The following is a 13,690-nucleotide window of genomic DNA, read 5'->3' as shown; positions in this document are numbered from 1 at the left end:
CATGAGTTTAAGCTGCCAGGTCTGGGTCTTGAACCGCAGTTGACTACATGGGAGTTCGGCGACACACTGCAGGCCCTTCTCTTCCATTCTCCTCTTAGGATTTTGGGCACACACACATCACCAACACCTAATGTGTTTTTCAAGCTGCCAGGTCTGGGACGCAAACCACACACTTGGTCATGTGCGATCCAGCCACTTTGACCTCCATGCCCCAACTGACATCCTGTGTATATTTCTTAAAAACAAGAGTACTTGCACTTAAGGTCTCAGTACAGTGATAGAAATCAGAAAATTCGTATTGACTCAGTATTACCTCATCTATAGGGCATTCATATTTTGTTCATTTTTCTCAGTGTTCTTTTATTTTTTTGGAGAGATTTTTGCTATAGGGCATGTGTGCTTGCCAAAAAGACAGAAAGAGACACAGAGACAGAAAGTGAGAAATCACCCCCCAGGGGGGATGGCCATGCTGCAATCCCTTCTCCATTCTCCTCTCAGGATCTTGGGCATGCATGCATACATGCCCAGCATGAGTTTAAGCTGCCAGGTCTGGGTCTTGAACCGCAGTTGACTACATGGGAGTTCGGCGACATAGCCATTACACCAAATGCTGGTCCCTCAGTGTTCTCCATAACAAAAGAAAGAAAAAAATCTTTTATGGTCTAAGATCCAATGCAGCTGCTATTTTATTAACAGTCAGACTCGGCTCTAGATATGTAATCTCATTTACCCTTCACAGCTGCTTTTGTAGGTGGATTCTATCAACATTATCACCTCCATTTTACAGATGAGAAAACTGAAACTCAGAGTTGAAGTAACTTGTCCAAAGTCTGTCAGCTGTTGAGCAGTAAAGCCAGGGTAGAAAATCAGGCTGTGGGGCTCTTGATAACCATTAGGCCTCCTGTTTCCCCCACAAACCCCCCATGCTGTGCTAGAAGCCTCCTGGTTGGGGACCCATCTGATTCTTCTTGCATCATGGGCTGGTACCCAGTGAGCATGCAGTGGAGACTGTGTGGAAGGGAGTATGAGACCACCCTTTGATTGCCTCCATCCTTGGCAGAAGAAAAGTATAAAGGAAAGGAAGATGCCTAATAGCATGGAGCAAGTACTGTCTAAAAGCCAGGAGCAGCCAGGCACTCAGGGACAGGCCTACCACCGACTCCCCAAGAACCTCTGGCAGGCCCTGGCCTCCTGGGAGCTGTGAACCTAGAGAGGGGTCAGGAGGTGGCCAGGGCCAGGCCCTTGCTCTTAACCGTTATACCCCAACCACCCCCTCTCCTTGCCTCATGATTTCTGTTGTTCTTCTAAGGCCCCCACCAGCCAGGGAGCCACTTACCATAGTAACCAGTGAGTATGTAATGGTTTCCAATTGCCCCTCCCCTCAATTCCCTGGGAAAGGTCCTTTTGAACTTCTCTGTCCCCAGAGACCCTAATGTACTGCTTCATAATTACTTATTTGTACAAGATGGGAGATGTGCCCAGGGTGACCAAGGCTCTCAGAGAAACAGAAGTGTTGGGAGACCTTGGGTTGGTCACTTTATTCTCAGTTCCCCTAAGCAACAAGCAAGCGAATCAAGGAATGGAAATACTCAGGTTGCAAGGGGGAGCACAGCAGTTCAGCTCTCCTCATTTTACAAAGCCCCTTCCCATCCCTCATCACCCAGGGCCTGTCTCAGTGGGGTGCTGGGGCCAGGTGGGTTGCTGATGTCATCCTGTCATGCTGGGTGGGGTTGTTCTCCAAGGCTGCCGTACCTAAGTGGTAGTGGGGCTGCTGTCACTGGGTGGGGGTTCAACCCAGCCAATATTCGTTGGTGTGAACATGAGTAGAGGGTTGCTGTGTACAGCAGGGCTGGGGGAGCTCACAGTCATGTTTTGTGGTGCAACAGTGGGAAACACTGCCCCTTCAGAAAACATACGAAGAGGGGCCCAGGGGTGGGATGGGATGGGTGGGGTGGATCGAGTCCCTAAATCCCTTCCGTGGCTCCAGCATAGAGGACTGCAGCCCTTCTCAGACCTAGACTAAGCCTCTGAGTGTGGTTGAGGGCAGGTGGCAGGCCTGCATTTCTTTCAGGGGTGTAGACCCTGCCCTGGATCTGACAGGCCCTCCTCAGCACCCCCCTCTCATTGCCCCAAGGTACTGGTGCTCATGGACCCTGGTGAAGAGCCCGAGGACATGCCACGCACACACCGGTCCCGGGAGCGCACCTTCATCTTCGACACCGTGTTTGACCAGCACGCGTCCCAGGTGCCCAACCACCCCTCCCACCTCTCCAGCCCTCCCTTGGACTGGAGCCACCTTGGGAAGATGGGGCAGTCTTATGCCTGTCTTTGTACAGGGATCTTTCTGGGAACATGGAGGTCATGGGCAGAAAACCTATCCCAGGCGCAAGTACCAGGAGGCCCCTTCCACAGACGTGGGGGCACGGCCTGGGGGCTTTGCACAGGTTTCTTCATTCATTAATTCATCTGCTCATTCAATCATTCCTTCATTCAACAAAGCAGTGCCCTGTCATGCCATGTGGTCAGAACCCATGGCTTGTATCCCAGCAAGGGAGATAGACAGTAGCATGTTTGTGACTGCACATTGTGACGCATGCTGTTGTGGAGACCCACAAGGCCTAATGTGGTTGGGGAGGGGGGGTCTTTCTGAGGAGGGACGTTTACTCCAAGTCCTGAAGGAAGAGCCAAGCACAAGAACAGAGGAAGGAGAGGGGTGTGGTGGAGGTGTCATGGTACTCATTTCACAGATGAAGTGAGACCCAGAGCTGGGTGTTTGGGCTGTGTCAGGTAGCACTCCTTCAACCTTCTTACTACCCTCCACTAAGGACAAAATGCTAAAGGATGTGTCAGGTAACCTGACACTTACCTGTGAGAAAGGCTCACTCTCCTGAGCTGGGGCCTCCCAGGCCTTCCGGAGAGGGAATGTCACATCACCAGAGTGATGAGGTTCAGGGAATGTTTGGCCTCAAGACAAACCCAATGAAGGATGCGGAACTCCATGCTTGCTCTAGCCCTTGCACCAAAATGATGTCCTTTCCCATGGAGAAGTGAAAAATCAGGGAGTCCACTTGCATCTGTACCAGTCCTTCAATTTCTAAGAAGCCCCAGGCCTCAGGTGTATACCGTTCTTTTCCAGCTATCAACTGCTGCAGAACTAATCTCTCTGTGGCTGGTAGCTTAAAACAACCATTGATTACCATCCTTCAGTGTCTAGATTGACCAAGATCTGCTAGGCAGATTCCTTGTGGTTGTAGGCAGACATTGGGAGGCTTCAGTTACCCGAAGGCTTTCTTGGGCCAGATGTCCACAATGGTCCTCTTACTTGGCCGGCAGTAGATTCTGGTATTGGCTACGTATGTGTCATCCTGTGTGTCTTGGGCTTCCTCCCAGCATGGTGGTCTCAGAATTCTGAGAGAGAAGTGGACCTGCCAGACCTCTTAGAGGCCTGGCCCACATCTGGCATGGTATCACTTCTGCACACTCCACTGGTCAAGACAGTCACTAGAGGAAGGAGAATTAGACTCAGTATCAGTGAAGTGACAAAGAATTCGTGCAATCTTTACCCCACCTCAATTTATTTTTCTTCTTTGCCCACTGTAGACCCATCTTGTCTGCCCACTGTACCCTGGCACCCAAATTAAACAGCAACTCAGGAAGGATTCTGAACACACTACTAAAACCTCTTCAGAACACACTGACCATCTGTTGGCACTAGGATTTCTTTCTTGATTCAGTACTTAACTGTAATTTTAAACCAGAGTAGATTCACTCAGATGGCAGCTCCAGCTACCGTCCAAGCAACCAGCTTCTTTTACTCTCAAGATGTCAATGACATTGAAAGTAGAAGGGAATTGACCATTATCATTTATCGAGCACTTACTATATGCCAAGTGCTATGCTCAAAGGGTTGACATATGGGCCAGCAGGTGGCATGGTGGTTGAGGCAGCTGGATCCCACATAGTCAGCGATGCAATTTAGATCCAGCAGCATGAAAAGCACACTGGGTACCTGTGTGAGCATGCCCAAAATCCTGAGAGAAGAATGAAGGAGAGGGGAGTGCAGTGTGGCCATCCTCTTGAAAGTGCTTTCTTTTCCTCTCTTTTTGTCTCTGTCTGTCTCTCTGTCACCAGTACACACACCCCACAGGAAAAAAAAATTAAAAAGGTGTGTGTGTGTGATCTGCATTATTTCCCAGCTCGCACAGCAGCACTCTCACATAGCAATATTATCCTCATTCTCCAAGTGAGGAAACAGACTTAAGGAGGCCAATAACCTGCTTGAGGTCACACAGCTAGAAAGCTGCAAAACCAGGGCTCCATCTCAGACTGTCTAAGGCCAAAGCTAGAGGAGAGTTGGACTTTGGGGTCTGTCCAACCTGGGCTCAGACATTGCCCCTGCTATCTACAAACTGTACACAGCCAGGGCTGTGGGGGACAGATGAGTGAGATGAAGAGCAAAGCCTGGGACCAGCAGTTGGCGTAAAGTGTATGTTGCTGGACTCCCATGTAGTCGACCGCAGTTTGAGACCCAGACCCGGTGGCTTAAACTCACGCCGAGCATGTGTGCATGTATGCCCAAGACCCCAAGAGGAGAATGGAAAAGGGATTGCAGTGTGGCCATCCCCCCCTGGGAGGGGGTGATTTCTTGATTTCTGTTTCTCTGTCTTTCTCTGTCTTTCTGGTGAGTATACGTATCCTATAGAAAAAACCTCTCCAAAAGAAAAAAAAGAGCAAAGCCCAGAGTGAGCACCTGGAAAATACTGAGGAAGCCCACTGAATCGCCACACCCTCATGCACCAGCTCTGGAGGTGGCCGTTCTTAAGTACCCCTGCAGTCAGGGAGCTCATTATCCTCACACTTTTATTGGTGGATATTGTTTACATCAAATTCTGCCAGCCCCAAACTTTCATTCTTTGATCCCAGTTTTGTTCCATAAAGAGGAGTCATGATGCTCTTTAGAGACTTGTTGCTGTCTTCCAGTTTTGGCATTCTTTTTGTTTTCTCTCAATTCTTGCAGAGGCCCTGGAAGAGATGCATATACATTTAGTGTCCAATGCATCAGGCCCCATGGTGGGAGCTATTACACACCTTCTCATTTAATCCTTTCTTAAAACCAACCTTCCAAGGGACCAGCAGTTGGAGTAATGGTTGCTGGACTCCCACGTAGTTGACCGCGGTTTGAATCCCAAAGCTGGTGGCTTTAAACTCATGTATGAACATGTATGCCCAAAATCTCAAGAGGAGAATGGAGGAGAAGGGATTTCAGTATGGACATCCCCCCAGGGGATGACTTCTCACTTTCTGTCTCGCTGGCAAGTGCACGTGCCCTATTGCAAAGGTCTTTCTTAAAAAGAAAGAGGAAGAGAGAAAGAAATGAGAAATCCAGCCTGCCAAGTCAACTGAGACAGCCAGTGCCACAGGACTGGGAGTGGAGCCCAGGAATACCCAATGCCCAAGCTCTTTCCAGAATCCCTCCCTTCCCTTACTCCTGTAAGTCCTGAGCATGTCCAAAGGGAGCAGAGCATTTGCAGACTCCACACACTAAACTTCTCCAGACATCTAGCTCCCCTCACTCTGGATTGGCTGTCCACTTGATTGTCTGTCTTTCTGTCCACAGGAAGACGTGTATTGTGCCACCATCCAGCATTTAGTGGAAGGCGTCATTTCTGGATACAATGCAACGGTGTTTGCCTATGGCCCCTCAGGTACCATCGAGTGCATTGTCCCCAGGAGGGATGGGGTCACCGGCAGTAGAGCTCTTAACAACAGGAAGCAGCTACTATGTGCTGGGCTGTCTGCATCTGTTGGCTGTTTCCCTCCTTTCAGGAGCCCTGGAAGGCAGGTAGACTGATCCCCTTTTCACAAGTGAGCAAACTAAGCCCTTCCCAAAGTCATCCACCTATTAGGAATGATTCTGGAATTCGACTCAAGTCTATGCTGTGCTGTCCATGAGAACCCACAGATTTCTTCTCTGCAAGTACAATTTGGGCCTGAAAAATATTCGCAAAACTAAGCTACTTCTCTTATTCCTCAAAACTAGAGGCACACAGGGTCAGAGCTGAACAGCCCAGCCCTAACCTTATCATTGTGCAACTGGAGAAGCCAAGGCCCTAAGCATCACCTTGCCCAATTTTAAAGCTTATTTATCTGTTTCATTCATTCAACAAATGTGAATGAATAAGCACCTACTAGCTTCCAGGCTTTAGCAGAGAGAGAGAGAGAGAGAGCAACCTGGTCCTTGCCTATGTGAGCAAATAGGAAAGGGGAAAGTGAGGCATCCCCTATAGAGAGAGGCTTCCTTTAAAAGTGTGATATGTTACCTCTCTTATAAAAACAATACAAATGTCTAAAAAGAAATGATGGAGAAGAGGGCAAAAATCTCATAATTTTCCTACTTTGATCTGCAATTTTGCTTTATATCTTTCCAGTTTTCCCTGAGGCCCACTTTTTCCCCCACAATATAGTTATCAGACTGCTCAGATGGGTCGTTTGTTTCCAAACTGAAAATGAGTGTGTTGGAGCAGCTGGGACTGCTGCACCGTAAGGCAGCAGGTGTGAGCTACTGCCAGTTGGCTTTATCTGTCTTTTAATGGCCAGTGCTTCCATATGGGGGCATCTGACCCCACCTCAAGAGTCCCCTTAGCTTGTTGGCTATCTCTACTCCTCTTGCAGGTGCAGGGAAGACCCACACCATGCTGGGCATGGACGCAGAGCCCGGTATTTACCTGCAGACCCTCACTGACCTCTTCCAAGCCATCGAGGAGACCCGTGATAATATGGACTACAGTGTGTCCATGTCTTACCTAGAGGTGAGCCTGCCCACCTGCCTCAGTTGCCTTGTCTGCAAAATAGGTGTGATTGCACTAACTAAACACAACTGTGTGTGTAAAGTCCTCAGCGCTGTATTTTACCCCCCAAATGCCAACTGGTCTTGCGGACAGTCTCAGCTCTCAGGCAGAGGGCTCAAAACCCCAGTGGTGTGTAAACCCTTGTAGTTCTTTTGTACTTTGCTCCCTACCTTTCTGTCCCACTGCAGATTTATAATGAAGTGATCCGGGACCTCCTAAACCCATCCTCAGGGTTTCTAGAACTGAGGGAAGACTCTAAGGGCAGCATCCAGATTGCTGGCATCACAGAGGTCTCCACTTCCAATGCTCAAGAGGTGAGGATCATAGGGGCTCACAGTTGTGGCTGGGGGACGTGGTTGATCCATGGCAGTCACACACCCCAGAGCTCACAAAGCCCTTCTCTCTCAAGGTCACTGAGCAGAAACAGACATGCAGCTCCAGTTATTTTCAAGCATCTGGACTTGATCTGAGAGGCTAATATCTACTTCCATATCTCTACCCTCCTAACCTATGCTCAGGACAGACCACTAATCAATCACACACTCTTCCCTCTGCCTCCAGGTGCAGGCTCAGGATCCTTTTCAACCCAGCACTTCCAGCGGTCATGACCAATCAGAATTGGCCTAGGTCTGAAGTCTATCTGCCACTCTTGCTCCTAATGTTCCCTTTCTTGATGAGCACAAGTTGTAAACATTCTTACAGCCCCCTGTCTTTATTATCTACCTCCAGTCTGCCTCCATGCCAGCATACTCCTGACCCTGCCCTCAGGGTGGGCATCTTCAAACAGATCTGGGTGGGCCTCCTGCCTGCTCACAGGATCTTCAGTGGCTCTTTACTGCCTCCAGAATCAGCATGGATGCCTGAGGCTCAACCTTGATGTCCATGTGCTCCAGCCGTGCTGGCCCGGGTGCCAGTACCCCCACACCCTGAGTTCCGCTTCTTGTGGCCTTGGGATAGAAGGCAGACTTCTTGCCTCTCTTTTCTTTTTTTTTTTTTCCCAAACTTTTATAACATTTATTTTATGCTATGAATCTTCATGAGCATCCTAAACAAATCTTTCTATGACACCATGCACATTACTTATGTGTATGGGTTCCCTTTACATGAGAAGTTTTCACATGGCTTTGGAAGTATTTTTTTTAATCTAAAATAATCTTGTATTTTTCAATACTACACAGTTAAATCCAGTGTTCATGCTTACATTGGGGCTACCTGCAGCCCAGTGTCCATGTACATTGCTTAATTTTAAGAAGCTTCTCTTGGAACCAGCAGATAGTGTAATGATTACATCGCTGGACTCCCACATAGTGGATCGTGGTTCGTGTCCTGGACTGGGCAGCTTAAGTCATGCCAGGCGCATGTGCATGCATACCCAAAATCCCAAGAGGAGAATGGGTGAGAAGGGATTGCGGCATGGTCATTGCCCCTGGGGAGTGGTTTCTCACTTTCCATGTATCTGTCTCTCTGGAGGGCGCATGCACCCTATAGCAAAAATCTCTTAAAAAAAAGTTTCTTCTCATATTTTCTTTAAATGGAAAGACAAAAGGATTTTTCAATTCCGTAATGTTAATACGAGTACTCTTTGCTATTTATTACACTATGTAGTAAAGGTCATGTGAAAATAAAAACCTTTCCACATTTTTCTGTTTATTATTGCCAGAGGGTGCAATTGTTTGGCACAGTAAGATCAGGGTGGGGGGGAAGGGGGGTACACCCTCCTGCCCCTAATAGGGCTTGATCACACCACAATCCCTTTTCCTCCCATTTTCCCCTCCTGTCAGGATTTGGGGCACACACATGTACTTGATGTTGTTTTCTAGTGCCTTGCCAGGAATTCGAGCCATGGTTGGCCACATGAGACCTGGTTCCATCAAACAGTAGGCTATGGGTTTAGTCTTTTTTTTTCTTAATGATTATTAATTTTTCACACTTTTACATCAGTAGACATTCTCTTCACTATGTATCATCCTCCATAGCAGAAAGATTGTATTATGAAAGCTATTCCACATTGTTTAGGGTTTCTCTAGTATCTCGTATCAATTCTTCCATGTTTTTGGAGGTACATGGATACGCTGAAGGCTTTTCCACACTTTTTACGTATGTATGGCTTTTCTCCAGGATGAGCTGTTTAATTTACTTGAAAGGTCCTATGACAAATGAAAGATTTCCACCCTCCCTACATTCATAGAATTTCCCCCCAATGTGAGTCCTTTCAGAGTTTCAAAGGTACTCACACAGCAGTACACTTTTCCACACTTGTTACACTGACAGGGTCTCCATGCATTCGAAAAGCACCTAGATAAGGGAACATTCTCCCACATACCTGACAGTCATAGGGTTTCATGGGTTCGCATGGAACTGAGACTACTGAAGGCTTTCCCACGACCCTTACATTGACACACTCTCCAGTTTGAGTTCTGTCATGCTGGAGAAAAGAACTGGGACAATCAAAGGCTTCCCCACATACCTTACATTCATAAGGTCCATCTCCAATGTGCGCTATATGTGTCTTCAAAAATGTGTGAAGTAAGTGAATGTTCTCCCACATTCCTTACATTCATAGGGTTTCTCTCCACTGTGCGTTCTTTCATGACTTCTAAGGGATATGGATAAGCTGAAGGCTTCTCCACACTCCTTACATACGAATGAGTTTTCTCCAGTATGGCGAGCTTCATGTTCTTGAAAGGTCCTGTAACAACCGAAGACTTTTCCGCACTCTTTATGTTCATTGGGTTTCTCCCCAGTGTGAGTTCCTAAATGGTTTCGAAAAGCCTTTACATTACAATATGTTTTTCCACACTCCTTACACCATAGGGCTTCTCCCCACTATGTATTCTTTCATGGCTTCATAAAGAACTTAGATAGGGGGAACCAGCAGTTAGCGTAATGGCTATGTCGCTGGACTCCCACGTAGTCGACCACGGTTCGTGTCCCGGACCCGGTGGCTTAAAACTCACGCTGGGCGCGTGTGCGTGCGTGCCCAGGATCCCGAGAGGAGAATGGAGGAGAAGGGATTGTGGCGTGACCATCACCCCTGGGGGGTGATTTCTCGCTTTCTGTCTCTATGTCTCTCTCTGTCTGGCGAGCGCACGTGCCCTACAGTGAAAATCTCTCAAAAAAAAAAAAAAACTTAGATAGGGAAGGGTTTTCCACATTGATTACGTTCATAGGGTTTCTTTCCACTGTGAAGTATTCCATGTCTTCTCAAAGAACTGAGATAAGTAAAGGCTTTCTCACATTCCTTACACTCACAGGGTTTCACTCCAGTGTGAATTCTTTCATGTTTTTGAACAGCACTGCGATGCTTAAAGGCTTTCCTGCATTGCTTACATTTATATGGTTTCTCCCCAGTGTGAGTGCGTTCATGAGCGCGTAAGGCACTAGACATGCGAAGGACTTCCCACATTCCTTACATCCATATAGTTTCTCTCCAATGTCAGTTTTTCTCATGGTTTCTAATGGAAGAAAAATGATCGAAGGTTTTACCACATTCCTTATGATTAATAGGGTTTCTCTCTGGTGTGTTTTTTTTTCATGTATTCTAAATTGAGATAATCGAAGGTTTCTCCACATGTTGAACATTTATAAGGCCCATCTCCACTTTGCATTTGTGGGTATCTTCTCACAGTTAAGGGAGAAATGAAGGCATCCACACATTGCTTACAGAGTTTACATAGCTTCGCTTTATATTTCTGAAATTCACATTTTTCTGTGCTTTGTCAGTTCTTAGGTGCCTTTCACATAGGCTGGGATTTTCATATTCATCTTCAATGTTCTGGTCTTCCCATTTTTCTCCTGTAGAGGCCAGATCCCTCATGAATGCCTACATCACATCTCTGTAGAGTTTCTTCTGGGAACGATCCAGCAGAGCCCACTCTTCCTGTGTAAAGGTCACAACCACATCTTCAAGGCCACTGAATTCATTTCCAGCTTCTGGGGTGTCCCGGTGTCCTTTCTCTGATCCCTGTGTCAGTTCAGGTCACAGAGCAGCAAAGGCAGCGATGGAACCACTGGCAACTCTCAGAGAACCCAGAACACCAATCTTTATGGAGGGACTGAAAGACCTTTTTTTCCTTTTTTTCTTTTTTTGGAGAGATATTTTTTTGCTATAGGGCATGTGCACTCGCCACACAAACAGAGACAGACAGAGAGACAGAAAGTGATAAATCAGCCCCCCCAGGGGTCTGGCCACACCACAATCCCTTCTCCTCCATCCATTCTCCTCTTGGGAATCTTGGGCACGCACGCACACATGCCGGGCGTGAGTTTTAAGCCACTGACTACATAGGAGTCCAGCAACATAGCCATTACGCTAACTGCTGGTCCCTCATTTTCCTTTTTGAGAGATTTTTGCTATAGGGTGCATGCGCTCACCAGAGAGACAGAGAAAGAGAAAGCAAGAAATTATTCTCTGGGAGGACGCCCATGCTACAATCGTTTCTCCTCCATTCTCCTTTCAGAATTTTAAGCACACACATACACATGCCTAATAGGAGTTTCAAACTGCTGGGTCTGGGATTTAAACCATGGTAGACCACATGAGAGTCCAGAGCCTTAGCCTTAACCATATACCACCTGCTAGCCCCAGCCTTCTTGCCTCCTTCTTTTTTTTTTTAGAGGTTTTTGCTATAGGGCGTGTGTGTTCACCAGAAAGACAGAAAGACAGAGACAGAAAGTGAGAAATCACCCCCCCCCCAGGGGGGATGGTCATGCCATAATCCCCTCTCCTCCATTCTCCTCTTGGGATCTTGGGCACACATACACACACGTCTGACATGAATTTAAGCCACCAGGTCTAGGACTCAAACTGTGGTCGACTTTGTGGGAGTCCAGTGACATTTACACCAATTGCTGGTCCCTTGCCTCTTCTTTAACAACACTGGCTGCATCAGTTCTCTCTATATACATACTCTGTAGTCCTAGCATGAGTTCAGTACAAGTAAGCACTTAGCAGAGGCTTGGCTCATTGGCTTGATCCATCCACAGCTGCTTGCACGGCAAGTGGGTTTCAGCCCACCTGCCAACTCCAGTGAATCCATATGACTGCCTGGAACTCTATATTAAACATGGCTTGGAGGCAGCCTTCAATCCTGTAGAAAAGAGGTGGGTAATCCACTGGTGATGTCTGCCATAGGCATCAGCACAAAGAGAGGGAGCAGCACGAGACTCAGGAATCTGCTAGTCCTGTTCAGTGAATTGGTTTGATTAATTAACCACCTCATACTGCAAACCAGAAATCTTTTCCCCCTGACAAGGCTCTGCCATAAACATAGCTCTGGAGTCCCCACCCCGCCTCCCATCTCCTGGCTATTTCTGGAGGGGCATGGCCCCTCAAGAGGCCCTTAACCACCTACCTGCTTCTGCCTCTGTCCTCAGATCATGCAGCTCCTCACCAAAGGCAACCGGCAGCGCACACAGGAGCCCACAGCTACCAACAAGACCTCGTCCCGCTCCCATGCCGTGCTGCAGGTCACTGTGCGCCAACAGAGCCGTGGTGTGGAGCTGGCAGAGGAAGTGCGTGTTGGGAGGCTCTTCATGGTGGACCTGGCGGGCTCAGAGAGGGCATCCCAGGTCTGGTCTTGCTAGCATGTTCCCCGGTCAAACCTCCTTAGAATTATGCACTGTCTCTGGCACCCTCATGTCTTCTGTGGGCAGAACCTTGTTTGTCCTCATCCATACCTGTGTTCAGCACCTAGAAGAGCACTTGGCCCAGAGGGGAGCCTCCGCAATGATTGCTTAATAGGTTTTGTTTGTTTGTTTAGTTTTTATTTCTTTCTTCATGAGAATGGAAGAAAAAGACAGAGGCACAAACAAGTACTCCCAACAGGGTCTCATGCCATGATCCCTTTCCCCAGCTCTCCCAGCCAGCCAGGGTCATGGGCTCTGTACTATCTAGCCAGAGCTCTAAGTGTTTACTGGGTGAATGCACTCCCTGTAAGCATTGAGTGAGAAAGCCTGCTGAGCCAGCATTTATAGAGGGCTTCCTGCATGCCCAGGCTCCTATGAGCACAAGAGACACAAGATGAAGGACACCCTCAGGGCTCTGTCAGAGCCTATGGGGTGACAGACACATAAGCAGATAATTTATGGCACAGGGAGGCACATGCTTTGAGATTTGGAGTCTGCATAGAGGCTGTGGGAGCCCAGAGGAAGGCTAGGTAATGGTGGTGGTCTCAGGGCTGAGCCTGAGATGGTCATTAGGAGTTTGGTGACATGCAAGGAAGAGTATATCGTGTGGAGGGACAGTGTGTGCAGAGTGTGGCCGTTGGGAGGATGGTGTCATTTACTTGGTGTGATGTGGCGCAGTACCTAGTAGGCACTGTGGGGAGACCAACCCTGATGGGCCTTCTCCCTAGCCCCAGTGGCCTGAGCATTCCTTGAGGACAAGGACTCAGCTCAGGCTGAGAAAGAGCTTGAAGAAGGCAGTGTGAGAGAAGCAACATTTGTCATGCCTCCTGATGCACCAGACACTTAATGCTCATGGTCCATGTCACCCTCCCTGAGCAGTCAAGGTGGGCACCATGTCTTCAGTGCAGAGGCTGTGCCTGAGGAGACTACGTGCCTGGGCTGTGCACAACGATGTCAGTGATGGATCCGAGCTTGCGCATGGGGAAACCTGGTCCCAAACCATGCCTTCCATGGCTCTGCTCTATGTCCTGTGGTTCGCATGGATGCCCTGCCTCTCTGGGGTTTGAAGGACACCCTTGTTGATTCACTCACTGCTGTGCCCAGCCCTGCCCTTGGTGTTTGGGCTGCTGGAACAAGCAGGGCCTAGCCAGCTGGTGCAGCGTCAGAGTGCTCTAAAACGGTGTGTGTTTGTAGAAAACCTGAGCAATAGCGAG

The 13,690-nt window shown here is 48.2% G+C and overlaps 1 protein-coding gene across 1 annotated transcript in view; it reads left to right on the top strand.

Moving 5' to 3' along the window:
* The window catches only part of LOC102492015 (kinesin-like protein KIF19), a 45,588-nt gene that overhangs the window by 6,324 nt on the left and 25,574 nt on the right, over positions 1–13,690 (top strand). The window contains exons 4-8 of the mRNA XM_014583937.2: positions 2,135–2,245; positions 5,618–5,705; positions 6,673–6,809; positions 7,037–7,162; positions 12,225–12,419. Coding sequence (XP_014439423.2) covers positions 2,135–2,245; positions 5,618–5,705; positions 6,673–6,809; positions 7,037–7,162; positions 12,225–12,419 — 657 coding nt within the window. The remainder of the gene's footprint in view (positions 1–2,134; positions 2,246–5,617; positions 5,706–6,672; positions 6,810–7,036; positions 7,163–12,224; positions 12,420–13,690) is intronic.

This window comes from Tupaia chinensis, unplaced genomic scaffold, assembly GCF_000334495.1.
Source record: "Tupaia chinensis unplaced genomic scaffold, TupChi_1.0 Scaffold145208_1, whole genome shotgun sequence".
NCBI classification, from domain to species: Eukaryota; Metazoa; Chordata; class Mammalia; order Scandentia; family Tupaiidae; genus Tupaia; species Tupaia belangeri.
Note: the sequence above shows the minus strand (reverse complement) of the source record. Positions and strands in the feature narration are given on the sequence as shown.